The sequence below is a fragment of the Acipenser ruthenus genome, chromosome 9 (genome assembly GCF_902713425.1).
Source record: "Acipenser ruthenus chromosome 9, fAciRut3.2 maternal haplotype, whole genome shotgun sequence".
Classification (NCBI taxonomy): domain Eukaryota; kingdom Metazoa; phylum Chordata; class Actinopteri; order Acipenseriformes; family Acipenseridae; genus Acipenser; species Acipenser ruthenus.
In genome coordinates, this window is record NC_081197.1 from 14,582,085 (window position 1) to 14,610,042 (window position 27,958).

At 37.6% G+C, this 27,958-nt stretch overlaps 2 protein-coding genes across 9 annotated transcripts in view; one reads left to right on the forward strand and one right to left on the reverse strand.

The window, feature by feature from the left end:
- The window catches only part of LOC117405949 (protein furry homolog), a 111,693-nt gene extending 87,355 nt beyond the window's left edge, over positions 1–24,338 (forward strand). For 6 of the 8 annotated variants that reach the window (XM_059030474.1, XM_059030475.1, XM_059030469.1 and 3 more), the window contains exons 40-62: positions 1,349–1,547; positions 1,859–1,980; positions 2,254–2,441; positions 2,901–2,995; positions 4,040–4,647; positions 5,642–5,739; positions 5,875–6,045; positions 6,369–6,509; positions 7,703–7,882; positions 9,037–9,198; positions 9,385–9,459; positions 9,902–10,072; positions 11,825–12,028; positions 13,078–13,206; positions 14,141–14,286; positions 14,784–14,991; positions 15,744–15,893; positions 16,369–16,467; positions 17,192–17,275; positions 19,564–19,581; positions 21,442–21,552; positions 22,336–22,529; positions 22,877–24,338. In XM_059030474.1, the coding sequence (XP_058886457.1) occupies positions 1,349–1,547; positions 1,859–1,980; positions 2,254–2,441; positions 2,901–2,995; positions 4,040–4,647; positions 5,642–5,739; positions 5,875–6,045; positions 6,369–6,509; positions 7,703–7,882; positions 9,037–9,198; positions 9,385–9,459; positions 9,902–10,072; positions 11,825–12,028; positions 13,078–13,206; positions 14,141–14,286; positions 14,784–14,991; positions 15,744–15,893; positions 16,369–16,467; positions 17,192–17,275; positions 19,564–19,581; positions 21,442–21,552; positions 22,336–22,529; positions 22,877–23,135 (3,812 nt within the window). In that variant the 3' untranslated portion in view covers positions 23,136–24,338. The remainder of the gene's footprint in view (positions 1–1,348; positions 1,548–1,858; positions 1,981–2,253; positions 2,442–2,900; positions 2,996–4,039; positions 4,648–5,641; positions 5,740–5,874; positions 6,046–6,368; positions 6,510–7,702; positions 7,883–9,036; positions 9,199–9,384; positions 9,460–9,901; positions 10,073–11,824; positions 12,029–13,077; positions 13,207–14,140; positions 14,287–14,783; positions 14,992–15,743; positions 15,894–16,368; positions 16,468–17,191; positions 17,276–19,563; positions 19,582–21,441; positions 21,553–22,335; positions 22,530–22,876) is intronic. The other 2 variants (XM_059030471.1, XM_059030476.1) reach the window with 1 other exon arrangement.
- A 1,511-nt stretch (positions 24,339–25,849) lies between these two features.
- LOC117406578 (zygote arrest protein 2.S-like) lies at positions 25,850–27,876 on the reverse strand. Its single transcript, XM_034010697.3, has 4 exons — positions 27,244–27,876; positions 26,979–27,071; positions 26,537–26,611; positions 25,850–26,147 (listed from the first exon to the last, which is right to left on the reverse strand). The coding sequence occupies exons 1-4, from the start codon at positions 27,874–27,876 to the stop codon at positions 26,004–26,006; spliced, it is 945 nt and encodes a 314-aa protein (XP_033866588.3). The 3' UTR covers positions 25,850–26,003.
- Between the last annotated feature and the right edge of the window lie 82 nt (positions 27,877–27,958).

A 27,958-nucleotide genomic window follows, 5' to 3' on the forward strand; every position in this document is an offset into this window, starting at 1 on the left:
TTTACGAAGAAAGATATTCTTCATTTGGTTTTGGTAAAGGGGGCTGCCAAGACAGAATGACATTCAATTAGGGCTGCAGTGAAGGGTACATTTTGACCTTCGAAGGTTCGGAACACATTACCGAAGGAAGGTTTGAACCTTCAATGGTACTCATTTGCATAATTTATTGGTGACGTCATCATAGCTACTTCTTTATATTTCATTGAAAATCCTATTATTTTACAGGTAATCCATATAAATGGAATAAAACATTCACATGTAGTTTAAAAATACGTTATATAGAACAGTAATCATGTTTTTATAATTTAAATAAAAATTAAAATACATGTTGTTTATTTACACGTAATTGATGCTGCTTGCGATATATACAGTAAACTTGGATTGCAGCAGCACCAACTGCAGTGGACAAAGCTTTATTTAACTGTCACCGTTCCAAGCAGCTTATCAGTCACATTTTATTACTATTAAAAATATTAATAATATTGTCAAGTGACCCCAGAGATTGGTTATGCCGCCATGATACGAGTCACTTGCACAGTTTGCATTCAACTTTTTTTGGCCGTCTGGGCATTTAACAAAAAAATCCCAAACAGCAGAGGGGTTTCGAGACATTTCTGTCAATACAGATTACGCTATACAGTGCTTTGCTGTCGAGATGGCGAATGAAGAAATTTGCTTCTGGTTAACACGAGCTGGAGGGGCTTTTTCAAAATTAAAATTATTAGTGTTAGCGTATATTTTGTATTTTGTACTTTTGTTTACGTAATATGCATTATACACATCAAAAGATCGAATTCTGCATGTGAGTGACATTTAATGTGTTATTTATAGTATTCACACATTGTCAAACAGTTTCTGTTAACAGGAAGAAGAAGAAAAAAAACATACAGTGCGTGAATCCGTCTGACGAACCTTTGAAGGTTTAAAATAATCTTTGAATCCCTGGCTAGGGAACGAACTTTCGAACCTTCGGACACAGCCCTACATTCAATGTTATATCATTAAAGAAATTGACAAAAACCTCTTGTGAAATCATTACTTTGTTTTTATAACTTCACAATAGTGCAGGTGCTACTGAATATGTTAGACTATGTGTTTAGATCGTTATCTATTTCTCACATGTTGTTTTTTTTGTTTTGTTTTTTAGCTTGCTTGACTATGGTTTATCATTATTCTTTAATGCTTTTAGTGCATTCTGGTATTTGTCAGCTGTCAAATTGACGTTTAGGAGTAATTATAGAGAAAGACATTAGAATTAAGTATTAGCTTAACCTGTGCTGACAGAATGACTTTGTATGTGTGGAAAATAAATGAGCGCAGTTCACTGTATCTTCCTCCGCACTGCCAGGTGGTTTTGACTTCTTAAGGGAGTATCAGACGTCTCCAGTGCCAGACTCGGGATTAAGCTCCAGCTCCACCTCCTCCAACATCAGCCTGGGAGGCAGCAGCGGGAACCTGCCTCAGATCTCCCAGGAGATGGAGGACATGGAAACATCCACCGAGTCTGATGAGAAAGCTAACAAGCTAATAGAGTTTCTAACCACCAGGTGAAAAGACTGTCATCTACATAGCTATATACAGTCCCAATCAGAGACATATAGGTTCCAAAATATAACAGATATATATACTTTTTTGTATACATAGGGTAATAATATGAAAAATTATGTACAGGTACTAAGAACTTGACAAAGGCACAGTTTGGAATGATTTACAACCATACAAAACTGGCACAGTGTGAAATGTTCTCCTTTAGTGCAATATAATTCCCAGTTCATTTCAAGTCTGGTCTCTGTTTCTGCTGTTACTTCTATCCTCAGCACCATCTAGTATTTAAAATCATCTTCCTTTTTATTTTTAGGGCGTTTGGACCCCTTTGGTGCCACGAGGACATCACTCCCAAAAACCAGAATTCCAAGAGTGCCGATCAACTGGCTAACTTCCTTCGCCACGTGGTGTCTGTTTTCAAAGAGTCAAAGTCAGGTAGGCTGGTCACACTTCGGCTGTTATTGAATGAACTGGAGCGGCATTTGCATCAGCCACACAATCAATCTCCTACTGGTAGATAAAAAATAGTGCCACTTAATCCAGACAGCGTAAAGACCTTATTAAATTAAAACAAAAAAATCAATTTTTGAATAATTTTCTTCCAGCTCACTTTGTGGTCATTTATTTTCCTGTAGATTTATTTATAAGGTCATTGGTTTATATGCAGTTTCCGCAAAACATTAAATGTGTGTTCTCCACGGACTGCAGATTTCCATTTGGAGCAGCAGCTGAGTGATGTGGCGTTACAAACCGGGCTGTCAAGCTCCTCCCGGCACTATGCGGGCCGCTCTTTCCAAATCTTCAGAGCCTTGAAACAGCCTCTGTCTGCCCACGCAGTGTCCGACCTGATCTCTCGTCTGGTGGAAGTCATAGGAGAACATGGAGATGAAGTTCAGGTACTTTCGTTTCACTGCTTTTCACTATTCTGTCAGGTTTCACACCTCAGGGACGCATCACCATTGAAATGAAATCCTGATTACAATTCACTTGGCTGTGAATAAGCAGGTGCAAGTAGAGCAAAGTGTTGTGAAGCATAGTGAAAGCAAGACAAAGCATGGTAAAGCATAGAAATGTAAACTATGATTCATGTGTAGTATAAGCATGATATGCTGTAAGCAATTTGAAAAGATATAAGTGAAGCCATTGGTGCATTTTTTTTATAGAACTAACTGAACATGTTGAAGCCTAAACAACATACCCACGTATTTTTAAAACGCGGTCAAATTTTAGTGTGCTGAAACCCTGTACCAGGTCATGTGTGATTGGAGTATTATTGTATCCACAGCAATATGCTTCTCCATACCTCGTGCATTACAGGTAGATTTCTGTGTCTTTCACATCTTTGCTTAATTCAGGGCTATGTGATGGAAGCCCTGCTTACTTTGGAATCAGTTGTGGATAATTTGGCCGACTGTTTGAAGAATGCAGATTTAATGGCTATTTTGTCAAGGTAAGTCAGTGTTTTTTTTCAAGCACAAGTATGTTAGTTTTTTTTTCTTTTTTTGTACTGCATCTGTTTTTAGTCTCGTTGCTGTTGTGCACAGCATGGTACTGCATTGCAATCGCATTACATTACCCTGCTCAACAGCCATTCAGAATCAAGCTTATCCTTAAAGGGATCACTGTGCAGAATCCTGACAATGCTATGCTTTCATAAACATAACATAACATATGATTCAATTATATAAATAAAGGCATACCCATGTATGTACAGTGTATTGTTGAACTTCTAAGTAGGGACAAGCATACTGGTTCTATCTTCCTATCAAGTGACTGGTTTTTGTGAAGTTTTTGAAACACAATTTACTGCACATTGCTGTTTTGTAAGCTTGTTTATAACAAAATAGACATATCAAATGCAAATGTGTCTTGTGCAGATAGCAATGAAAGTTGAGTTGTATTAGCCATCCATAACACTTTTTCCTAAAACAGAACAATCGCTTGTTTTCAAAGCTGAATCTACACAAACTGTATAACTAAATAGACAAACAGAGCTGGTTTCACAGACCCTGATTAGTCTTGGACTACCTTACCTAAATTAACATTGGGTAGTCCAAGAGTGACACTAATCTGGGTCTGTGAAACCAACCATTAAGGTGGCAACACTTGGTTGGTGAACACAGGGAGGGAATAATAATAATAATAATAATAATAATAATAATAATAATAATAATAATAATAATCATCATCATCATCATGGGCTAGATTTTCTAAGGTTTTTATTCAAAATTATTATGACCACAGTTTTTTCAAAAAGTTACCAAACCCAAAATAATCAAATCAGGCATTTAAGTTGATGGCTTGTAAGAAGTCTTAAGTTGTTTGTGATAGATTTTAGAATTGTAATTTCTGCTACGATAATAATGATTTAGTAAAAAAGAGAGTGTCTTCTACAGTACAACCCCTAGTTTGCTTCTACTTTCTTCCTGAAAAAAAGTTATATTACTTGGATGTTAATTGTATTTTCTTTTTGGGGGGGTGGTGGTAAAATTAGGTCATCGTCCCCTGATTTCCTGACCAACGCCAAGCTGGCGTCCAGCAGTAAGAGCACCGGCCAGTTGAATCTGAGCGCAGGGGTCGGAGCCAGTGGCATGGGCACAGCCGAGCGCAGCAGGCACCAAAGGAGCTTCTCCGTGCCCAAGAAGTTTGGTGTGGTTGATCAGTGCTTAGACCCTCCCAGGAGTGCTACACTGGACAAAATCCAGGCCTGCACACAGCAGGGCATTTTATCCAAGACCCGGAGCTCATCCTCTTCAAAAGACAACATCACAGACCCAGCAAACGTGAACAATCCCACAAACCTCCTGGCTACCATCTTCTGGGTGGCTGTCTCGCTGATGGAGTCAGACTTTGAGTTTGAGTACCAGATGTCACTGAGGCTGCTTCACAAGTTGCTGGTGCAGATCCCCCTAGATAAAGCAGAAAACAGGGAGAAGCTGGAGAAACTCCAAGGGCAGCTGAAGTGGGCCAACTTTTCAGGGTTACAGCAGCTGTTGCTAAAAGGGTTTACCTCCCTCTCGACCACTGACCTGACCCTCCAGCTCTTCAGCCAGCTGACTCCTGTTTCTCGGGTGTCAGTGGTGGACTCCTCTCAAGCCATAGGTAATTAAAGTCAATTCACATTCAGTTCCATACAATGTTCATAGCTGCATGGTACAGCCTGATAAAGCCTCACTTGTTTTATTTGCTGCAGCATTGCCTTGTGAGTTGTGACCCATTATTGCACAAGATGAGTAATACATGAGTTTGCTACATGGATCAAGCCTATAACATTAAATACATGTGTTGTTGAAGTCTTGTAGAGTCTTATACCAGAAATGAAAAAAGGTCAACCTCTCTAATTCTTCGTGTAAGTCTGTTTGCAGTTAAATGGGTATTTTTAATAACCTGCTTCTGCATCCATGGTTCACGCTGAACAGATGAGGTGTAGTGACTTTTTTTTTTAAATACATAAAATAATAATTGCACATGCATTCCAACTCTGTAACTAATAAGATTCCAAAACTGCTATGATCGGCCTGTATTGTTTTACTATGAAGTAACACACACACACCACACAGACACACACATATATATATATATGTGTGTGTGTGTATACTTGTCAGGAGCTACTTTTAAACCACGGGGCAAGCTACCAGTAGCTCGAGATCAACGTGTTGACGACAATGTTTTACACTTTAGTAATACAATATGCTGGGTGGAAATCATTTATGAAGTATTACTAACTTAAGCCTTTATACATGTTTTTCTTTAAAGTTTTAAGTTGTCTGTTTGTGGTTTTTTTTTTTTTTTTTTTTTAACATTTATGTTGGCAAAATAATTTTGCACTAACCATGAACTGTTCTTAGTAAGATCTGAAAGTTTCCACCAGACATGCAGTATTTCATTCTAAATGTGTGAGCAACATGACTACAGTGTACAAACTATGATAAGATGAACACTCACAGTATTATTAACAAGTTGGATTCCTCATTAACAAATGTCAACCTCCTAATCTCGGGTCGTGTAAGTTATAAATGGAACATTTGCACTTTTAATGCTTGTAATATCTCCCGTTTATGTCAAAAATCTACTTTTCATCATTCCTCTGTTTTAGGTTTCCCATTGAATGTATCGTGTCTGCTTCCCCATCTAATTCAGCACTTTGACAGCCCAACTCCTTTCTGTAAGGATATTGCTGAAAGGATAGCCCAGGTTTGTAGTAGTGCTCATTCTTAAACCTCAATTATAATATAATAAAATAGTCTTTAAGGATATAAATATGATATGATATTTTCAGATTCCTAGATTGTTTTCTATAGTTGTTGTTTTGTGGTTCCCATTTTCTAGGTGTGCATAGAAGAGAAGAATACCAAGCTCTCAAACCTTGCTCATGTCATGACGCTGTACAAGACCCACGCGTACACAAGGGACTGTGCCACCTGGGTTAATGTTGTTTGCCGATACCTTCATGAAGCATTTGCTGATATCACATTGAATATAGTTACTTATATGACAGAGGTTTGTGTTATGATTCCCATGCTTTCAAGGGGTGATGATGGTGTTGTTATGCAGTTGTAGTGAAACGTGATTAGCACCACAGTTTCATTTCTGTTTCGCTGCTTGAGTTTTAGTAGAACTAGAAGATGTTGCATGTAACATCCTACTGCTGCAAGTTTATTTGTGATAAAACTTTGTCAGGACATTCTTGAGCACAAGGGGAATATATGTTGCTAATAACTTAGTTTAGACATGTTTATTTTAAGTGACTGTAATAATGTAGTGTTAAACGTATTTTTAAAGCTCTTCACGAATATGCAATTAACATTTCACTTTCAATGCAGCTGTTAGAAAAGGGCCTTCCCAGCATGCAACAGTCTCTTCTTCAGATCATCTACAGTCTCCTCAGTCACATGGATCTCACTGGCATTCCTGTCAAACAGTTCAACATGGAGGTGCTGAAGACCATTGAAAAATTTGTCCAGGTAAAACACAAAGATTTTAATGACCTTAATTGGAATGAATGTAGCTTTTGTAACCCTCACTAAAGTCAGGTCAATGAATCTTTAAGTGATAATAAAAGCATGTACTGTAGATTCCAGTTGAATGCACAAAATTATACAAGAATAAAACTCCCAAAGGCACCCCAAAAATAGTAATTATAAATTAGATATTTTAGAATCAAATTGCACCAGATAAGTACAGTCACAATGGGAGAAATCAGTATATTAATATTCTGCAAATTGTATTTCAAAAGATGATTAATTTGAATTCCGCAGAGGAAAAACTATAGGAAGACCTCCTTTGCAGTCTGCCCTGCTTGATGATAAATGTATAAGAAAAGGGAGCCTGGAGAGGTAACCTTCCTGATGAGTGGTCATGTAATGTTTTGTGGCGGTTAGTGTAAGAGGCTGTGTTAACATAAGCACTGTAACAGGTACATTATATCAGGTTAATAAAGCTTTATTTAAAATTCAAAGTACTTTGTTGGAGACTGGAAAACTAATTGCATCATGCTGACAGTAAATTGGCCAAGTTCATTTCTTAAATAGAGGAATTAAGGAGAAAATTGATTAAAAAAAACTAACCAATACCAGTATTTTATATAAGAAATGTAACCCAGAACATCACCTTATTGTTCACATTGTACTTGAAGACTACTGCATCGTTCTGCTGTACAATATGCCTAACTATATTGGAACAAATTTAAGTACAATAACATAGCAAGAAAAAAATCACATTATCCTTGTCTAATTATCAGCTAAATAAGTACCAGCAACAATGGAGTTCATTTTAATGAACTAAACAGCAGCAGAAAAAGGTTACTAACATTTAAAAACCTTCTTTTTCATGTACTGAGTAATGTAGTACTGGGTATTGTAGCTCTGTTTAGGCTATTAAAATAGACCTCTTGTATGTAAAGCTATAAACCGGACAACGCTACTCAGCACTGTTTGATAAGGGACAAATATATCCAGGACACACCCAGCACAGAGGCAGCTACTTTGGCGCATTGCCTTACGCTAAAGTGCTTTCGAATGTTAACATTAGAAATATAAAGGATGTTGTGTGTATATTATACCACAAAATGCATTCCATACTGTTTATCAGTGTAGAATTGGTGTGCATTGTCCAGTTTAGGTATAAAATGAAAAGCGATTCCTGCCCTTTCTTTCAGAGTGTTCACTGGAAGGAAGCCCTGAACATTCTCAAGTTGGTGGTCTCTCGTTCTGCCAGCCTAGTGTTGCCCTCGTACCCGCACAGTGACCTGACGCACGTACACATGAGCCGGGTGTGGGACAGCTCTTCAAAGGAGCTGCCAGGGAAGACTTTGGATTTTCACTTTGATATTTCTGAGGTACAAACCATCTCCCGGTTTCACTCTCAGTGAATTCTGTTGTACATTATTAATAAGTCTCAAGTGGTTCAGTTTTAACCGTTTTTCTATTAATAAAATCAAGTGAGAGAGGAGGAGAGCAAATCTGTACACATGTTGTAGGCTTGTATTGTTAAGAGCTTTAAACAAAAAAAAAAAAAAAAAAAAGATATTGGTAAAAGTAAATAACATTGCATTTTTTATATAGTTTTTAAGCTTACTGAATTAAAACCAACCTTTAGTTAGTGGGAATAAAATTACATTAATGATTTAAAAATGTAAAAAATTGTTTGTCTGTATGAAACAGTACGTCTTTTCCCAAATGCGGACAAAATGAACAACCACAATTTTTGTTAAGGCTAAGAAAAACAAAACCTCTATCTTAGTAACGGATCTATCTGATCAGAACTTACTAATGTGTGGGAACTCAGATTAAGCAAAAGGGCTATTTATGTGGTTTTTTGAATTGCAGGAAATGATGTCAGTCTTTCAACAACCCATTGTATCAGACATAGCTAGAGTCTGGAAAATGTTAAACATTACTGGAGGACAAACTAGCAGAACAGCAGTTACGGTGTTTAACTGATGTTTTTTACATAAATATATTTATAACCTTTTAGCTTGTTTTGTTAAAAACAAAACGAAATACTGTACAGTGTAATTAGTTTTACTGCAGATGCTGCCAAGTAAATGAGTAAGTACCATACATTACCATAAAGTAAAGCTTTTGGGGATTTGAAGTTGTCTTTATTGCTGTCGATGAGCTAATCTGGTAACTACTGAAACAACTGGAATGCTTTAATTGGCTCGTGTTCTATTGCTATTTGTCATGAGAACAGTTATGTGTATTTTAGTGAAGTGTTGCAACCACCCAGAGCAGTCAATAAGATACTGGTGAGAACTAAAGCAAGTATTAAAAATGAATGAACCGCTCAGTAATTAGCTCTACAAGCAACATTCGCTAGCGAAAGCTCTTTGAAGGAAATGTTAAAGAATTTAAAAATCTAAACGGACTTAGAGTGTCACACCAAATAGTCATGTTATCGTCGTGATTTCATCTTGTGTTGCTATATGTTGCTAAGTCATTGGTGTACAGTAGGGATTTTGGAAAGTGAAGCCGTTCTCCCTGTCTGTAGACTCCAGTCATTGGGAGGAGATATGATGACCTGCAGGGGCCAGCAGGGCGAGATGGTAAAAGCAGAGCTATAGCTGTCACCCGGAGCACCTCCTCAACATCATCAGGCTCAAACTCCAATGTCCTGGTGCCTGTGAGCTGGAAAAGACCACAGTCCTCACAGGTAAGAGGAAAGGGGCAAATATGATATGGCTGTGCTGCACTAAACAATATAATACCGGTTCAAAAACGTATATATGAATATAATTCGGAAGTTTGAATGTTGGTAAATTAATGTTAAACTGGTCTTACTCCTTAAGAAGCACTTTACAGCGGAATTTGTCATACAATTTTTATTTCCATTTTACAGAAACGAACCAGGGAAAAGCTGGTTAATGTGCTCTCTCTATGTGGGCAAGAAGTGGGGCTAACCAAAAACCCTTCAGTAAGTCTTCGGTACCCTTTCCAGTGTTCATTTTAGCATTAAAGCAAAATCCCTTCCTAAATCTCATTTTTGAAGTGTACTAAACAGTGTACCGTGAATTGAATAGAATGAAGTATTTTGTTTTTTTACAGAGCTGTATTATTACTATCAATTGTTTTGCATTACATAGAAACAGAGAAGCAGAGTTTCAGAACTGGTGTGTAAAAGTATTACTAATATAAAGAAGGAGGGTTTGAATATCTGTATTAGAACTGACAGTGGAAGAGTTAATGCTCTGCCTATTGTTATATTAGCAGGCCGCAATTTGATATCTGTGCTCTATATTAAAAATAGAACAGCGGTATAAAAATAGCCAGTGCATGATGTGATGGCAGTTCATGCATTTTTGTTTTACTAACACCAAAGGGAGCCGGTCAGTGTTAAAGAGGAGAGTTTGTTGCAGGTGATTTTCTCCTCCTGTGGGGATCTTGATCTGATTGAGCACCAGGCTAGCTTGGTGTCCTCGGAGGACGGTGCGAGGGAGCAGGAGAACATGGACGACACCACCAGCGAGCAGCAGTTCAGAGTCTTCAGAGACTTCGACTTCCTGGACGTGGAGTTGGAGGATGGAGAGGTATGTTAACCTGGCAGCTACAGATATTTACTACTGAGTAAGGATTCTTTTTTTATCTATGACTTTAAATTTAAGATCAAGCTGACAAACGTTTCGGCCCATGCTTTTATCGGTGGAAAGAAAGTTTTGTCATATTTTTTAAGTGTCATTTGCACAAATTTTTGAAACAGAAAACAAACTATTAGCAAGCAAATCAGAAGGTTATTTGTATATACTTATCATGCTGGTGAGCACATGCATTCACTGTACTTGGATCATATAAGACCTCTGTTGCTAAGTCATTATATTTGCATTATTTTAAATGCCATTGTTTTTTAAGTTAGTCATGAAAAGGAGGTATTAGGGATGCTAGTGTTATTGTTATTGTTTTAACAACCAATGTTAACTATTCCATAGTTTGCAAATCAATGCTGAGATTTCCAAAACAGATTATACTTGATTAAACTGGATAGCTTGTCTTGATTATGTGTAATTTCATTTCTTTTTTTGTTTTTGTCTGTGCGACCCAGGAGCTTCAGGTAAGAATCAGTTATGTGTCAAATGAAGATGGTTTTCTGAAGTGGCGAAATGTTGAAATGTTTACAGTACTTTTTGTATCTCATCGTCACTTTTGATCAGTTTGCTATTTTTGCACAGTGCCTATATCTGTGTCATTATCTCATACATGTAATTATTCTGTGCATGCTTAAATCAGGAATGCTTTCAGCAAATGCCTTGCTATTTTGATTTGGCTATTACGGGATAAACATTGATGTTATAAAGACCAAGCTAATTGTCACATGCAAGAGTGCATGTCAACACAAGGCCTGTTTATAACATGTAATTCTACAGTTGCCATTCAGTAGCTCTAGGCTGGAGTGCATGCTTTATTTCAATGAAGAGCTATGGGTGGACTGTCTGGCAAATTGGTGGTATACACAAAATGTGACCCCTAAGATCCACTCAATCTTAAATAGGTCCATTCTGCTGTACCTTTGTAAAAAGATCTGCCTGGTGGCAAGCATGCATCATTTATGTTGCTTGTTTACATTGACCTTCGCTTTTTCTAGATTAAAGCAGTTTTTACAGAACATTGTGTACATTATTCTGTATAGTCATTCTACTGTCAATTCATGATTTAAAGGCAAATGAAGGAAAGTAAAAATGGGAATATTACCAAAATAGCGAGAAATAACCAAGTTTCATTAAGGAATAATGCCTCATTGTTTATAACTAGCTCGGTACCATTACTGATGTGTTTTCACATAAATGGTGCAAATAGCACCAGAAATAAAAAAAATTAAAAAAAAACATTGATGTGTTGTTGATCCTGAAAAAAAGGTTCAATATAAATGCGGGCCTGTGTTCTGACATACTTTAAGTTTACTATAAGTTTTTACTTGGATATTCAGGAAACAAACTTTTACAAGCCATGTCCTTGTAATAGGTCATCACCTGTGTCAGAACAACAGGCTGTACAGCAGATGGACTCTTGGGATTAAGGAATATAAATATTTAATTAGCAAGACGTGCCCTTAATGGAACAGCGATAAACAGCAAGCTAACATCAGCCTTTTGGCTTCTTTTTTTTTATGTGGTTCTTTACCTGCATTAGCTCATTTTGAAAATCTCTTTTCTTTTGCACAGTACATTCAGCAAGATGCTGGAGTGGAGTGTGTGATTTGAAGTTTTATTAATTTCTTATCCAAGCCTGCAAATACAAGCTCTGCTGTTTCCCAGCGCTATGTAATTGAAGGGTTTGGTCTCTTGCAGGGCGAGAGCATGGATAACTTTAACTGGGGAGTTCGCCGCCGTTCTCTAGACAGCCTGGACAAGAGTGACATGCAGCTGCTTGAAGAGAGCCAGCTCTCAGGAAGCACACCCAGCCTGAGCAAAATCAACCATGAGGATTCCGATGAGTCATCAGAGGAGGAGGCCCTCACAGCCAGTCAAATACTGGCACATTCCCACCACCTGGTAAGTGTTTTTTTTTTTTTTAAATCTTCATTTCATTTGTGAAATGTACAGAATCTGGAATTTATAGATGTATGGTGGAAATTCAGGTTTGACTTTCCATTCTTTAACATTGCTATGCAACATTGAGTTACTTGGTGGCGCTGTGCCTTTGTTGTTAAATTAAAGAAGGTATTGAAATATAAAGTTAAAGGGAAAGTAGTTTTTTAACATCCCTGTGTGTAAGTAACACCCTTGCTGGTATAAATGAAGACTATTATTGGTTTGCACTTAACTGGAACTTTATACATTTTTGTTTCTGGAATTGTATTTTATTTTTTTCAATTTTAGTACAGAGGCAAAAACAACCTACAAAGCAGAGACAGGATGTTTACAATCTGATAACAGATTGGGCCACTTTTAATGCTGTATTTGTTTTATTTGTTTTGCTATAGCGTTTGCTAGCTTCTCTGGAGTAATTTAGTTGCATTTATTGTACTGGAGTCTGACTGTACTGCTTTTTTCAATTGTTTTTACTTCAGATCTTAGAATTGAAACATCCACTCATCCTTATTTCACAGGCTTACTTGCAGAGTTTGTAATAATTGTACTGTAGCTAACAAAATAGTTCCATAAAGTATCTTCGCCATAAAACATGATATCTGATACTGCTCTAGTTTGCAAGCCATGCTTTTAGATTGTCTTGCCTTCCTGGGTCATTTCACCTGGAGAGTGGAATTGTCCCCACCCCTTCAGCAGCTGTCAATAACCAATCAGCTGCTTCCCCTATTGACTGACATGCTTTCAGCCAATAACATGCTTTGACCCAGAAGACACTGCTGAGGTAAAATGTAAATACAGGTACACTAAAATATGTGTTTCTTTCAAAACTACACATTTGAGACCTATGTAGCTAATGGAAGTGTAATCTGGTTTCTCTCATTGGTGATTTACAAAAAAAGACTAAATCAACTAAGCACAATGCCTTTATCAAGGTAAAACTGAACAGCTTAGATTGCACTCCTTCCAAACAGCTCTATCATCTAACGGTCGGTCAATTTGTTTTATTTCAGATTATAAATCTCTCCCCTTCTGAGGAGACGAATCACACGGATTCCCTCTCCACCTCTGCAGACCCACACTCCTTAAACACAAGGACTCCTAGTTTCGAAGTCTCTCTTCCTGATGACACTAATCAGCGGGTGAATAAGGGGTTAAATGCGACAGAGCTGTGGGAGCATGCTAATCCTTATCCATATCACTCCCCTATACTGGCATACCTTGCTAATGCTAGAAGAAAATTTTGGGAATAGGGAGCTCTGTGGTGGGAAAAGGGAGGTGGGGTGGGGTGGGGTGGGGTGGGGTGTAGACATCTTATCTTGTGGACAGGCCACATACCATTCCTTTCTAGGGTATGGGATAACTGCATGCATGTACAGTGGAAATAATGCTTTAGCACTTGCAAAACGTTTTGCACTTTCTCAGTTTTGGCTTTTTGATTCCTTTTTTCTATTTCTTTAGCTACTCTCTGGTTTATGAGGTTGTTGCTGATTGTGGTGTTAGGGTCCTACTAACTCTTTTAATAGGCAATGTGCACAACTATGCTGTGGGCAGCTGAGTATAAAATATGCTATGGGGATGTGAGAAAACACAAAGGAGTTGTACACATTGCCCTTAACCCACGCCTTTGGGTACATGACCAGAATATTAAGCTCTGGTTTTAAAGTTTGCTGAATTGGCATCATTTAAGCACAGCTGGGTGCATCAAAAAACTACCACACGGATTGTTTCTGTCCTTTGGAAAAGGTCAGTGAAACCATTATTATTTCAGTTATATATATATTTTTTAACTAGAAAACAATAGTGTTTTATTATCACGTAGATCTATGGAAGTCTTGATTGTATAGCATTGTTTACCGTTTCTTTAAACTTTGTTCATTTAGTTCTTTTTGAAAGGTTCAGATCTAAAAGATTCACTTTAGAACAACCATTTCAATTATTTACATTACCTGCCTCAGTATATCTGTCGAGATTGCTGATTGCTGCCGTCAGGTTAGTTAGATAGCCGTTGTTTTTGCTGAATCGTTTGAGGTTGTGCTTCTTTATACCTTACTCAGTGGTTTTTTTTTCATGCAGGCTGAAGTTTCAGCTGAAGAGGAGGACACAAATGTTCATGAGGATGACCTTTCATTGTCTGTCAGTGAACTACCTGCAGCTTTTGAGTGCAGCGACAGCTTCACTTTAGAAATGGCAGAAACTGAAGACCACGCAGGACTGCCAAGGTAGGAATTTACCCTTCCCATAATAAAAAAAATAGCAGTTGTGGTCTCTTTAGTGTTGTTTTAATTTAGATTTGCCACATTTTAGCTTAGTTACCAAGGATAATCATGTTCACCCTATGTGTGAAATCAAATAAGAACAATAGAGGTCAGTGGGAATGCTCATAAATTACAAATTAACTGCTTCAAAGTAACTGCTCTCATAGTTTGTTATGGAAGCTTTATACCTACATAACAGTGTGGGTGAAAAGATTCATGATCAAGGTTAATAACCAAAAGAAACCTACTAGAAGTGGTCCTAAAATGACAATTAAACATGATTTTTTTTATATATATTTTTTTATATATATATACTATAAATACAGTACCACAAAATACAGGTTTTTCTCTTTCATTTTTTTTTATGGTTGAGAGTTTATGGCTTTATTTTCATATATTTTATCGTGACTTCTGTGTGTAACATATTGTAAATTGTGGTTCTCTGTCGCTTGTATGTTCAGCTTTGGAGAAGAAGAGAGGGCTGGGTTGCAGGAGGCCCGTGCTTCCCCCCCTCCATCCCCATTCTTCTCTGCCATCCTGGCTGCCTTTCAGCCCGCAGTCTGTGATGACGCAGAAGAAGCCTGGCACAACCACATCAATCAGCTGGTGTCAGACTCCGACGGCTCCTGCGCAGTCTATACCTTTCACGTGTTCTCTTCCCTGTTTCAGGTAAATGCTTTTACATGAATGTGGTACTGTTCATGAATCCTTTGCAAAATAAGTATTTGCTGCAATTCTTTGCAATCTCAGCCTTTTGCATTTAATTAATTCTGAAATGCCTGTAAGATGTAAAAGTTATTGTTGTTTAGTATCTGGAAAAATGCTCATTTATTTATTAAGTACTCAGAGCCGCAGAGTATTAGAGCTAAATTAATATACAGTCAACTCTCATTAATACTAATTTCAAAGGACCAGCAAAAAAAAAAAGGTTTTATCAGTAATTCATAGTATCAGGAGTCTAAGCCAAATGCATACTGTCAGTTTTTATTGAAGTTACAGTAACACTGAAATCAAATTTTAACTAGAGTGAAAAGCATCAAATGTAAAGTACTGTGCATTTTGTTAAAAACACGGTTTTAAGTGAAATTATACATTGCTAATGAACTGCACTTTAAACCAGCATGTCCCATTCTGATCACAGGCCTTTTTAAAACTCAAAAGCAAAACCTCTGGTAGCAAGTTAATACATTTCCCAATATCCTTTACACTCAGCTGTTTGGACGAGGGCAATTATTTTTTATTTAAATGTTTCTTCGCTGGAGGGGCTCTAAAATAATTCACACAAACAGGAAGTCATTTACAATAAGTATCTGTTCAATTTGGCTGGGACTGTAGAAAATGAGAATGAGAATTTACTGTAATTTGTACCTCTACAAATATACCTTGAAATCAAAAAATTGTTCAAATATTTTGCATCATAGAACATTCAAAACAAATTCTGCTCCTTAACCTGTGATGCTGCTGGTTACCTTGGAGATGGCCTTCGAGGAATAGGAAGCAAGTTTGTCCGGTCCTCACAGATGCTGACATCATGTTCGGAGTGCCCGACTCTGTTTGTAGACGCTGAAACAGTAAGTATAAAGTTTGCTACTAAAAGATATTTTCTTTCAGTATATATTTCAGTTAGTTTATTGACCAAATACCTTTAATTCTACGACCAGGTGATTCAAATATAAATGTAATCTACAAGAAAACAGTACCCAATACTTGTAACATACATTAAATAATAATATACAATTGCTTAAATGTTATATAGAGTATTAACTATAGGTAAGTGTGTTTAATAAGCCTGTTTAGGACTTCGAGGGGTTATGGGACATCATGGCCACGAGACCGTATGTCAAGTCCCTAACCCAGAACCCGAGAAGCCCTTAACAGGCTTGATCTTACAGTAGTTATGGATAATATTACAAATTATGTGCTATAAATTAATGTGGATAACTAAGTTAGTTTTCTAAAAACAGTTACAATAGAAAAGCCATAATGAACAATATGGAATTTGATTTAATTATGTATTATGCTTATGTTGCAATATTATTCTTTCAGCTCATCTCTTATGGGCTTTTGGAGAAAATGAAGTTTAGTGTTCTGGAACTTCAAGAATATTTGGATACCTACAACAACAGGAAAGTGGCTGCCATTTCAGTGAGTACATGCTCTTGATTAAAGGGTTGTATTCGGTATTTGGAAATGCATTGCATTGGAATTCATTATTGAGAATATTATTACAATAATGAATACTTTTTCTGGATTCGGATTGTTTTTTATTCCACAGTAACATACAGTACTTTCTGGTGGTATTGGACCCTGTAATGTTGTATGTATATCTTTTATATAGAATAATTGCGTAACTGTATGTTACACATATAACTAGTTTGATACAGTACATGTTCTCAGGTGAAATTCACAAACTTCTCCCAGTTATCATCTGATCATGTAATGCTTGAATCACTTGTATCATACCTTTACAAGTTGTTCAGAAGTTTTCACTGCTTCTGGTGTGGCAGGTCCACCAATCGCACACCATCACAACTCGCTCTAGTATAGTCACATTCATTTCTAGCCCATACTTCTCCATGAGTAACCCATGTGACTGTGACGGGGATACACAGTTTATTGGGACTGTTCTGGAACCCTCCTGTGTTTCAGATGAAAACAAGCCAATAAATCTATGCCAAAGCAAAATGGTTTATGAGGCAGGTGTAGACGTGAACCAACAGTGGCACAGCACTTGAATGAGGCCTTGCTTTCAAGCCCTAGAGCATTGTTTCAGGGGATTCGTTCTGCCAGGACCTTGTCGGCTTAAATACAGCTGCGTGAAGTAGCTGTGACCTTCAGTTATAATATTCTTTTCTTTCTTGTGAAACAGTGGCTTACAAACTGTAAGGCGACATTTCCAAGAGGTCCCAGAGACGGAGTGATTACCTGTCAGCCGGGGGACTTGGAGGAGAAGGTAAGCAGTAAATGACCCTGTCATGAGAACAAAACAAACAAACAAAAAAAACACTTAGAAGTGAAAACTGCACACTTTAAAAAATGCAGCTCACTCTGAAAGTATTACAGTGCTTTAGCTAAGAGGAATCATTTGTTGGCTTTTTATTGAAAAATGTGATTCAATACACTTAAAAGAAGTGTGTCTGTATACGATTCATTGTATAGAGTGGATTATGAAATGATGGGCCCTGTCAACAACATTTTTAATCATTACTTATTGAAATGCCTGGTATGTTTTAATGGAATAAATAAACTAGGAAACATCTTTAGAAAAAGCTATTTCATGAAAATCCAATTTTATTTAATCCTTTAAACCAGACTTTAAATAACTGAGAGTTAAAGCTTTGCCAAGATGATTTATAAACAAGCAGTGGTATAAATCACAGAACCAATCTGAGACAGAATCTTAAATATTGCATGATTACTGTGGAAGATGATCATACTGAATTCATTTCATATACTGTTGTCATAATTAATAACCTCTTTAATATTTCTGCATCCAGAAAATGCTGTTCCTCATTTCATTATCATTTACATCACAGGGGTCAGCTGGCTATAATGCAGAAATAGTACAAATGTTTCCCTACAGTGTTTCTTTTACTTCATTGCAAATCATTGAAATGTGTAGACATGTAACTAAATTAAACATTAAAAAATAAAACCACAGCAACAATTTTAAACAGACACAAATCTATATTAAGGAAGTTCATTGCACCATCTTATTTAAAATCCTATTTGTGGTGTTTTTAGTATGTATTTAGTGAATTTGATTGACTTCACCATGCCAGGAAGCCAAAGCGCAAGGGAATGGAAGACAGAAGCTGACCCCTGCCCACGACAAAGGGACCACAGATTGCTTAATTACAAAACCCTTTTATAAATATTAGATTAATTGGATATAACAAAATAAGTTTCATTCATTAGCACAATCTGAAGCATTCTTCATAATATCGCTTTTGTAATCCCCATGCTCTGGAAAGTCCTTGGAATTCTTAAGCATTTATCATTCAAATTCTAAAGACTAACTTGAAGTGCTTAATTCTTAAAAAAGCTGAAGGCATGAATGGCTACATAGTGGGTGAATGCACTAGCCTTTCATCTCTGGGTTCAGTCTGGGCTCAATGGCTTACAAAGTGAATTGTTTGCTAGTTTGGTGGGCTTAACTTTTTAATCTAGTTCAGGGTGATTTGGCACAATTATTAGCTTTTTTTATTTCCAAGCGGTCACAACTAAGTAACAGGGTTTAATGGACATTTACACAGCACCAGACAGCACTGTACTTCTCTGCAAACAGTGATATTAGTCCATCCATTTCTTGAATACTTAATTCACACAATACATCTTAAGTAATAGAAATTCTGCAGAAGTCAAAACTCTTGAAAGTATTGCCTTCATATATCATTCACAACTCTGAATAGCTTTTTGCTCCAATACATGCATGTAACCTTCATTAGTTCAGTGGCATATTTTCTTTTTATATTCTGTGCTACTTTTTTTTTTGGGTGGACGGTGGACAGTGATGCAGGATGAGAGCTTTCCCTCACAGCTCTGTGAGCGCACCTCAGTTGTGACCTGAACATCCCCTGCATTGTCAAGCCATGGTTGTGCCAAGATTGTGTGCTGGTTTTATAATGTGGACTCTAATGTCTGCTGCCTTTGGGCTTGGTTGATACCGCCAAACTTATTCCACTTGTGACAAGAGCAGGATTAAAACCAGGGCACCCCGAGAAGAAAGGCGAGAGAAGTTAGCAAATTAGTCTTCTGTGACACCTAATCCCCCCATTCCACTTTTTTAAAGGGTAATTCTGGTTTGTCAAACCAAACCGTACTGGTTATATATTTGTTAAGGAAAATTCCTTTTAAGATTCTCAAAGTATTCCTTGAAGAGCTCATCCACTAGGAACCCCCAACATATTTTCTCATTTGTGTCCACCCAGAAAAGAAAAATACAAACTTTTCTTTTCTGCAATGTGTCTCAAAGCTGGGGCTTTGTTGCTTTCTGGTTTTGCTACAGAAGGGCCTGTGTGAGGGTTACTGTCCTTGCACACCTGTTTTACACAGCTGTATGACAAAGCCTGTTATACAGCAGCCTGTCTTTCTTTGCATGCTCTATAAAATGAAAGCATTTTATGACAACCACACTGTTTTTGCTCTGAATGGGACTGTGCTATAAAGTGCATGCTTTTCATTGATCTTCTATATTTTCTTCCTTTCACTTTTTTATCCTGTGACATGCTTGCTGTGTAGCAAATGGAATCGCTGGCAGTAAGTTAAAAAGTTTTTCAATATTTCCTGTCGATTGGCAGATGGAAAAAATAAAGTTTGAAATGTAACTTTTCCCTTTATTGCAGAGCACAGTGTTACAGTTAAAAAAGGTTGTACAGTTTTGTTAACTGTATTTGCTCTAGCGCAAAATGTGTACGCTTTAGGAAGTGCTACCACGTGGTGTACATTTTGAATTAGAGCAAAATATGTGTTGAGAATCAACCTGATAACATATTGTACTAACAGAAGCTTTAAATAGTTTCTGTCCCCCTAATTAACAAACAAATTAAACGATTATGGAGGCTTAGGGGCGCAAGCGGGGTCCAATGTCGTCCTTATGCTTTTGTATCTAATCCTGCTACCCTTTGCTGGGAGTTGAAATTAAAATATTAGGTTTGAACGGCAAACGCAATGTTCCAAGAATGTTTTTGAGATTGAAACAATTACAGAATATTCATCTTATTAAAAAGTCCATCAGATCCTACAACATTTTCTACTGTCTGATCTGGCAACACAGTGCCTACAAACTCACTGTTTCCTTTGTATTGGTGTTCTAATAACTTGGTTGTTAGATTGGGTTGTGGTCAAAATTTGCTAGTCAACCACTCCACAGAGAAGAGACAGCTTGTTTCAGGTGTCTGCCTGTCATTTCTGATTCCTTGTCTTTCAGATCTCAGTGCCCTCATTCAACACTGTCTGCTGTGGGACCCTTATTGAATAGATGGGGGTTCAATAGTATCATATCTACTATTGCTCTCTCATCTGTTCAACAGAGAACCCTTTCTGTTGATGTATGGTTATACATTCACCCTCCACCAGGGTCCCCCAGGGTTCAGTTTTGTGCCCACTGTTATTAAATATATGCTTTCTGTGTTGTCTTCTTCACCAGCATGGAATGGGTTTCCATTTCTACATTGACAATACTCAAAATACCCAGATCATGCTTCTTGACAAGGATTACTACCTCCTTTTGGCATGGTTCTTGAACCCATAATTAAAACTATGCGGGGATCCACTAAAAGTCTTATTTAATGCCCTGCTCTCTTGTCTCTGTCTTAAAAAAAAACACATATACGTAGCCTTTAAAAAAACAGTATGTTACATCCTGTTGATTAAATCTGAGCCCATTCTGTCTTGTGTATTTCCTTCAGCTCAGACAGATTGGATACACAATGCTTGGATTGAGATCTGGTAATTGGGAAGGCGAAAAGAACGACCCAAATCAAACTCTGGAATTCTTGAAGAAAACGAAGATAAAAATCTCAATCCAATAGAAATGCTTTGGACTGATCTGAAAAAACTGTAGCCAGTCATTGTGTATCCAGCTTGAAGGAAATATGCAAGGCAGAATGGGCTCAGATTTCACCAAAAGATGTAATGTACTGGTTAAGAATAATCATAAATGTCTGAAAGCTGTAATAAAATCTAAAGGAGGACACACTAAACACAAGTAAAGAGGTTTCACATATATAATAATACACAGCTTAAGTAACCAGTGAAATGCAGAGTATGTTCCCTGTTTCGCAGAATTTTGTAAAATATTTTTTTTTGTTTTAAATTATTTTGTTAAAAAAACAAAAGTATAGATATAATAATATTTCTGCTTCCAATTGTTCCGTGCAATTTTTAGGATATACATTTACCTCAGGTATCTAGACTTTATGCATGTAGTTTATTTTGAAATGGCAGATGTTAAGGTTGAATAGGGTGTAATCAGTTCTATACAATGTAACTTGGGACTTCAACATACATACATTTTATAATTGTATCTTTCATACATTGAATTTAGTACCAGTTTGTAAATCATTTTCCTTTTACACTTAAATTTAATCTCTTTATTTTTGTTTTTTGTTCGATTAGCAACTGGAGCTGTGTCAGCGGTTGTACAAACTCCACTTTCAGTTGCTGCTGCTTTTTCAGTCCTACTGCAAACTCATAGGACAGGTACATGCAATAAGCTCTGTGCCAGAGGTATGTATTTTTAGCTATTTACCTTTTCAAACATTTGCTTCCTGATGTCTACAGTAGGTTCCACAGAGAGATCAAGCGTACAGTGTTGGGTCCAGTGTTTGTTCATCAATTCTGACTGAAGCAGGGTCAGTTTTTATTTTTTTTATAACAGCTCAAAAGTTAAGAATCCAAATAATGAGATGTTATAATATGACTTTAATAATGAAAGCCTGGGACTTTTTTGTTATTGCTTTTCAATATAAAAAGACTATATATGTAAATATGCTGTTTCATTGACAGCCAAGTGACAAATAGACTCCCCCACCCCACCCATATCAGCCTAAAAATGTAACATACTTGCCAACATTTGCAAACTGTTCAGCGGGACAGTCGTCCCTGGGGGGTGGGGGGCCTTACGCATCATACACATGGGAGGAGTCATACGCAAAAAACACTCATTATCATATAATAGACGTACCCCCCCAACTCAACATGACATGACCATCATCACAGTAATAATAAACATAATGAAGCGTTCTTACCTTTGTATAAGTTAGTGATCAGCAGATGTGTCAGCCGCACGAAGAGCACAGCATGTGGTTTTCACTAACTCTACTGTGCAGAATAAATGAATTTTTTTCTATGGGTAAATATCGGGACTTTCTTCCTATGCATCGGGACGTGGGGCATTTACTAGGAAATCAGGGCTGTCCCGACCATATAGGGACTGTTGGCATGTATGTATGTAATCTGGTGTATAGTAATAGTTATCTGGCTTACCTCACTTTTTCTCCTGAAAATTAGCTCCTGAACATGTCCAGGGAACTGAGTGATTTGAAGAGCAGCCTGAAGGCTGCATCTGTTTCTGTCGCGAATGAACAGCCCAGTTCCTCCACAGAGCCTGCATTCAGCTCCTCCGAGGCGGCCGTTCAGTCTGTGCTCGAATGCCTTCGTAACAAACAGTTCTCAACAGCTATACGCCACATCCGGGATTGCAGGTAAGGGAGAACAAATGTTCACTTAAATACAGAAAATATTTTGGCTTCTACATTTATTCGTTCAAAGGGAGTTGTGTTGGTACCAACTGCACGATTGTCAATAGCTTTTGAACAAAATTAAACAATTAAATACTCACCCTGGAATGTAGTAACCCAAACCTGATTAATAAAAAAAAAGAATTCCTTTAAAACTGTAATGCAGGTAACCTACAAAGAAATAGCAGAACAGTCCAAATTTTAGATGAACTGAGGTTTGCATTAACCAGCTTCGTATATCGCTGATATTTTTTAAATTGTATGTTTCTGTAATGCTGGTTACTGAATGTTATGTCTTTTAAACACTTCAGAAGTGTGTGGCCCAATGACATCTTTGGAAGCAGCGCCGAGGACGAGGTCCAGACTCTGCTGAACATGTACTTTAGACACCAAACCCTGGGGCAGACGGGTACCTTTGCACTGGTGGGCTCCAAACAGGACCTGTCTGAGATCTGCATGAAGCTGATGGAGCTGAATGGAGAGATTCGGGATATGATCCGCAGAGCTCAGGGTTACCGGGTGCTCACAACCTTCCTCCCAGACTCCAGCGTTTCCGGCATTAGTCTCTGACAGGAGGAGTTGCCTGTCTGTCTTTTGTTCCTGCCTGCAAGTGCTGCAATGCTGGAGTGAAGTCCTTCAATGTCTTCTCATTTCTAGGAAAGCTCGGACAAGCTGTTTTCACTCTTGCTACCTTTGAGAGTTTCATTACGTTTTCAGGTCTTCAGATGTGCAGCAACACTGTTAGAGCAAAAGCAACCTGAAGCAACCGACATAAAGTAACTCTGATTTTATTGCACTAATACTAATTTACGACTACCACTGGCTACTGAGTTAATGACTTCCACACCTGACAAAGATATACCAAAGTTATATTAACTTATTATTCTTCAGATATTTACTATTGTAATTGTTAGGGGGGAAAAGTGCAATGGTTCTTTCAATTTAAAAAAAATACTATTTTAGAATCGAAGATTTTGAATTTCTGGAACTTTTGGCTACTTGATATTGATGAACTGAGTACAGGCAGAATGAAGCTGAATTTTAAGATATGACTTGATGGTTTGGTTAAAGCTGAGGGCCTGTTACCATACCATAACCTGACTACCATTTATTATACTGTACACACTAACATGCTAATAGTATCTTCTCACACTAAGCACACTTACAATGTTACTAGGCTACTGTTTCAGAAACAACATAACCACATTGTGTGGGTATCTTATTCTGAATTAAATATAATTGGTCCTCAGCATTTTAAATGTGTTGGCTGCTTTCTACTTGATAGTTGCTCTTCTGGTTTTTTATTTGTATTACAAAAGAAAGCAAGCGTAACTTAAGTTGTTTTTTTTTAGGATGTGAATTAAATGTCCTGTCTATTAAAACTGCCAAGCATGCATATTTTATATACTATGAACTGGGTTATAGAATAGCATTGAAAAAGATGATTCATATTTTAACTCACAAGATGCGTCTGTATATAATACGAGGGGAGCTTTGCTCATGCTGGTAAGATTTTATTTTTTAATCTGTGTTGTCAAAAAGTACAAAAATGTGTGCATGTAAAAAAAAAAAAAAGATGCACATTTTTCAACTTCCATTAGGAAGAGTATCTATGTAAGTTTTTCAGCTTGTAAATACTTTTACAGCTTTTGTGAAGTAACTTGGGTTGGTGTTCTGTACACTCATGTAACAAAAAATGAAATATATATGTACACACTATTACAAAATAAAGTTGAATGAATTAAAATAAATATATCTTAATTCAAGTTGCAATACTCAACTGACCTCTTTTGTCAAGAAACTATTTATTTGGAGCAAAACTTAAACCAGTAGAATACAGCAAGTATTATTTAACTCGATACAAATGTTAAATGGGAATTGTGCTGTTTAAATTCTCTGTGAGTGAATTGTTAGAATATAGCTGTAACGTTCAAATACTGATGTGATACAGAGTTTATAAATAAGACTCAACCCTCACAGTCTATTACAGCATCAAAATACAGGCTGTGTTTGCTCCCTCAGACAACAGTTCATGGGTGATGGTGCTCTCACACGCAATGTCACCCAGTGGAATGAGGAGGGAGGTCAGTCCATTCCCATGAAAACAAAACAACTGGTATTTGACAGATACAGATCTCAGACAGCAATGTCCCAAGCTTTGAACTGTTGCTGAACTTCAGACAGTTTTAGAAGATTACACATAGCTACTGTAAAGTCACATGCTCTTAAAGTAATTATACGCTGGAAGGAATTACACTTGCCACCTTTTGTAGAGATTAGACTGGGGGACTTTAGTTTTTATTAATAAAAAATAATAAATGATGTGGTTCTCAAGTGCAGTTCCTTGTGGCCAGTTCAGGTTTCTAATAAACAATAAGGACTGCTGTATTTACATTGATCTGATTCGAGTTTAGCAGCAGGCAGAAAAATCTTAGAATACAGAATAAAGACACTACAAAGTGTGTAGCCTTTATCACTGAAACACCACATATTTATATATTTTTAAAAAATTCAGTGGCAACACATATTTGAGCGACTGGTTTCTTTGTCCATGTTTAGCACCAATCTTAGACTATTTTAGGGCTAATCCAGGGCTGTGAATCCAACTAAAAAAAAAATGTACAGTCCCTACAAAGCAGAAACTTTACCTCAAAATAGCAGCCATCAGAACACATTTGACATGCAGGGTTTTTATATTCCTGAAAATAGGAAATCACCATCTCAAATGGTTCGAGACAAGGTTTTTGACACTGCTGTAGTCATAGGTCAAAGGGTGCAGTTAGATTTACTGTAAGAGTTTCCACAAGACATCTAAAAGTTATTCATACCAGAACAGCATTGGCAGTAGCAGCAGTAAATTACCAAACTCAAGCAAATGCTCCAAGGCTACGCTTTGAATGTCTCCCTATTCACACACTTCAGCTCAATAAAGAGGGCTTTAAATGAAATACACAATTTTAGAAAACAACCATATTTAAATACAGTAGTTTGCAACAATTTAGGGTCTGGCCAGTTTAGCAAAGCAGGCCAGTTTACTCATACCATTGATCTGGCAATGACTTTGAAATGAGGCTTGGGTCACACGCTGCTTGTACTATGGCATTGGTCCATAAGACAAACATGCAGCACTTCTCCCAAAGGAAGTAGAAAATGATTCTCAGAACACAAGTCATACCACTTGCACAAAATGTATCTTTGTCATTCACTAGATGGCAGCAAACCAGTACTTTGGCCACAGAGGTTTCAGGTTTTTGTTTGTCACAGTAAAATGAAACCACAAAATATTTGCATCAATAATTTATTTATTTAACATTTACAAAACTTTATTTCAATATACAAATAGTGCAAAAAACTTTTAGCCATTATCCAGTCAGTCAAAAAAACCGAAAGCATTCTAGGAAAAAAAACTGTACATAGTGCATCAGCGCCCCGCTGGGCTCAAACGATGTATTTGAAGCTATAGGTGCTTTCACAGGAGAGTCTCTTGCCCTTGCAGCGTCCACACAGCTCTTGACGGTGGGGTCTCTTAATGTCAATGTGCCGCTTCTTCATGGGACAATTGCAGCGGCTCTTAGAACAAGTCTGAAGGAGGAAGGGACCTTGCATTAAAAGCAACTACGGATACGCATTAATCTGGGGGAGAAACGGTTCATCACTTAGCATTGCTATTGGCTGTCTATTACATGAGCTACACTAGTGCAAGTAGAGGGAAGACAAGTGTCCAAGTAATATTCCAAGTGTCTGAATGATGTGTTAAACCATAACTTGGAATTATAAAAATTAATTATAAAAATACAAGCAGCAGAGGTCAATATACAGAAATGGAGAAAGATGTGCTATACACCCCTACAATTGTATTACTCCTTGCACCAATTAACATCTTTCCAGTATACTGGATCACTTGGGCTGTACACCCTACACCAAAACAAGCCTCAGTTTGTCACAGAATTCAATATGCTGGCAAAGCTTACCTGGCACTGGATTGACTCCACCTTGTATGGATTGTATCCCTCCTGGCATTTGCGACAAAGTTGCTTGAAGTACACCTACAGAAGAGGTGGCCATTTCCAGAAATGTGTTAGAAAAAAAAAAAATATCTATCTATGCAATCCTTCATAGCCACTGTAGCATACTGCCACATTCGCTTGAACATTGAAGATCTATCCTACCGACAGCGACCTCACAGGTATCCGGTAATACATCAGATAGCCCTGCTGTAACTGCTTGGCTCACCGGACTCCCCACTCCCACCCTGGTCTAGTTTGAAAGCCAGAATCAAGCACGGAGGAAAGAAGCTAAACTAATGCTGTACCAACTAATAGTACAGAAAGCCAACGGAGCGCACTGCAAAACTACTGTAGCGGCTACAGGGTAGTCTATAGAATCTGAATGTAATACTTAAGTCAAACCCACCTTATTAGTTCCTGAAATGCACCACACATAAGCACTTTCCCATCGGATATTGCAATCACTGCAATGGAAAAAGCCATACTTCTGTTCCAGAAACTGAAACAGACAATCATAATGTCAACAGATTCAATTATAGTGCAGATATATAGATGTGAATAGTGTTGCAAGTATTGTTATACCCAGTTAGGCAAACTAAACTCGATCAACTTAAGCGACTGTAAACGAATACGGTACACGGATTAATTTTAACGGGTAGAATATATTGCACCTGGAATCTGAATTTCTTCTCCTGTGCGCTTTCATGTTCCCCCATTGCTGTCTTTCCGTCGCGCTTTATTTCCACGTCGCTTTTAATATCCTCAACATTTTTTTGCTCCCCTTTGCTTAACGTTTCTTCCTCAGAGTCTGAATAGTTATCTTTTTCAGTGGGTTTCGCCTTATCGGTAAGGGTTAAAAACCTACGATCAAACATCGGGGAATAGACTGCAATGGGTCGAGAAAACCGAGTATTGTTGACCGGAATACTTGGCATAAATGTGTTTTTAAACGAGCAAAGGCTCTTAATAGGGGGTCTGAGGGCCAGCCCCTTTGTCTGGCGGTAAACTAGGGTTCTCGGCCCCAGAGAACACTGAACGACGGCATCTACCTTAGGGTTGACCTGGACCCCGATTTCCCTAGTGTTCGCTTTTCTGAGCCGAGGCGTGAGATTTGGATTTACTTGTGAGAGTATTGCCTTCAGCTGAGCTCTTTTGCAGAGATCAAAATAATCCACTGACTCGGGCGCAACATAGGGGCTGATGCCTTTTTTGATCCAGTTCGGTTGCTTTGGTTTTTGGTTCGGGTTACCATAGGGCCCATAGCCGGAATAAAAGTTGTACGGTGAAAATATAAACCCCTCCATCGCAATCAGATAATTAAGTTATCCGTGGTCCCATTTATATATGTCATTCAATTAGCAAATCATCCAAGTGCTAATTAGAAGT

Coding starts and splice junctions, on each gene's coding strand:
- LOC117406578 (XM_034010697.3), bottom strand. CDS start 27,876: ATGGAGGGGTTTATATTTTCACCGTACAACTTTTATTCCGGCTATGGG. Junction 27,072..27,243: donor AGAAGAAATTCAGATTCCAG/GTGCAATATATT, acceptor TGTCTGTTTCAG/TTTCTGGAACAGAAGTATGG. Junction 26,612..26,978: donor GCATTTCAGGAACTAATAAG/GTGGGTTTGACT, acceptor CCTCTTCTGTAG/GTGTACTTCAAGCAACTTTG.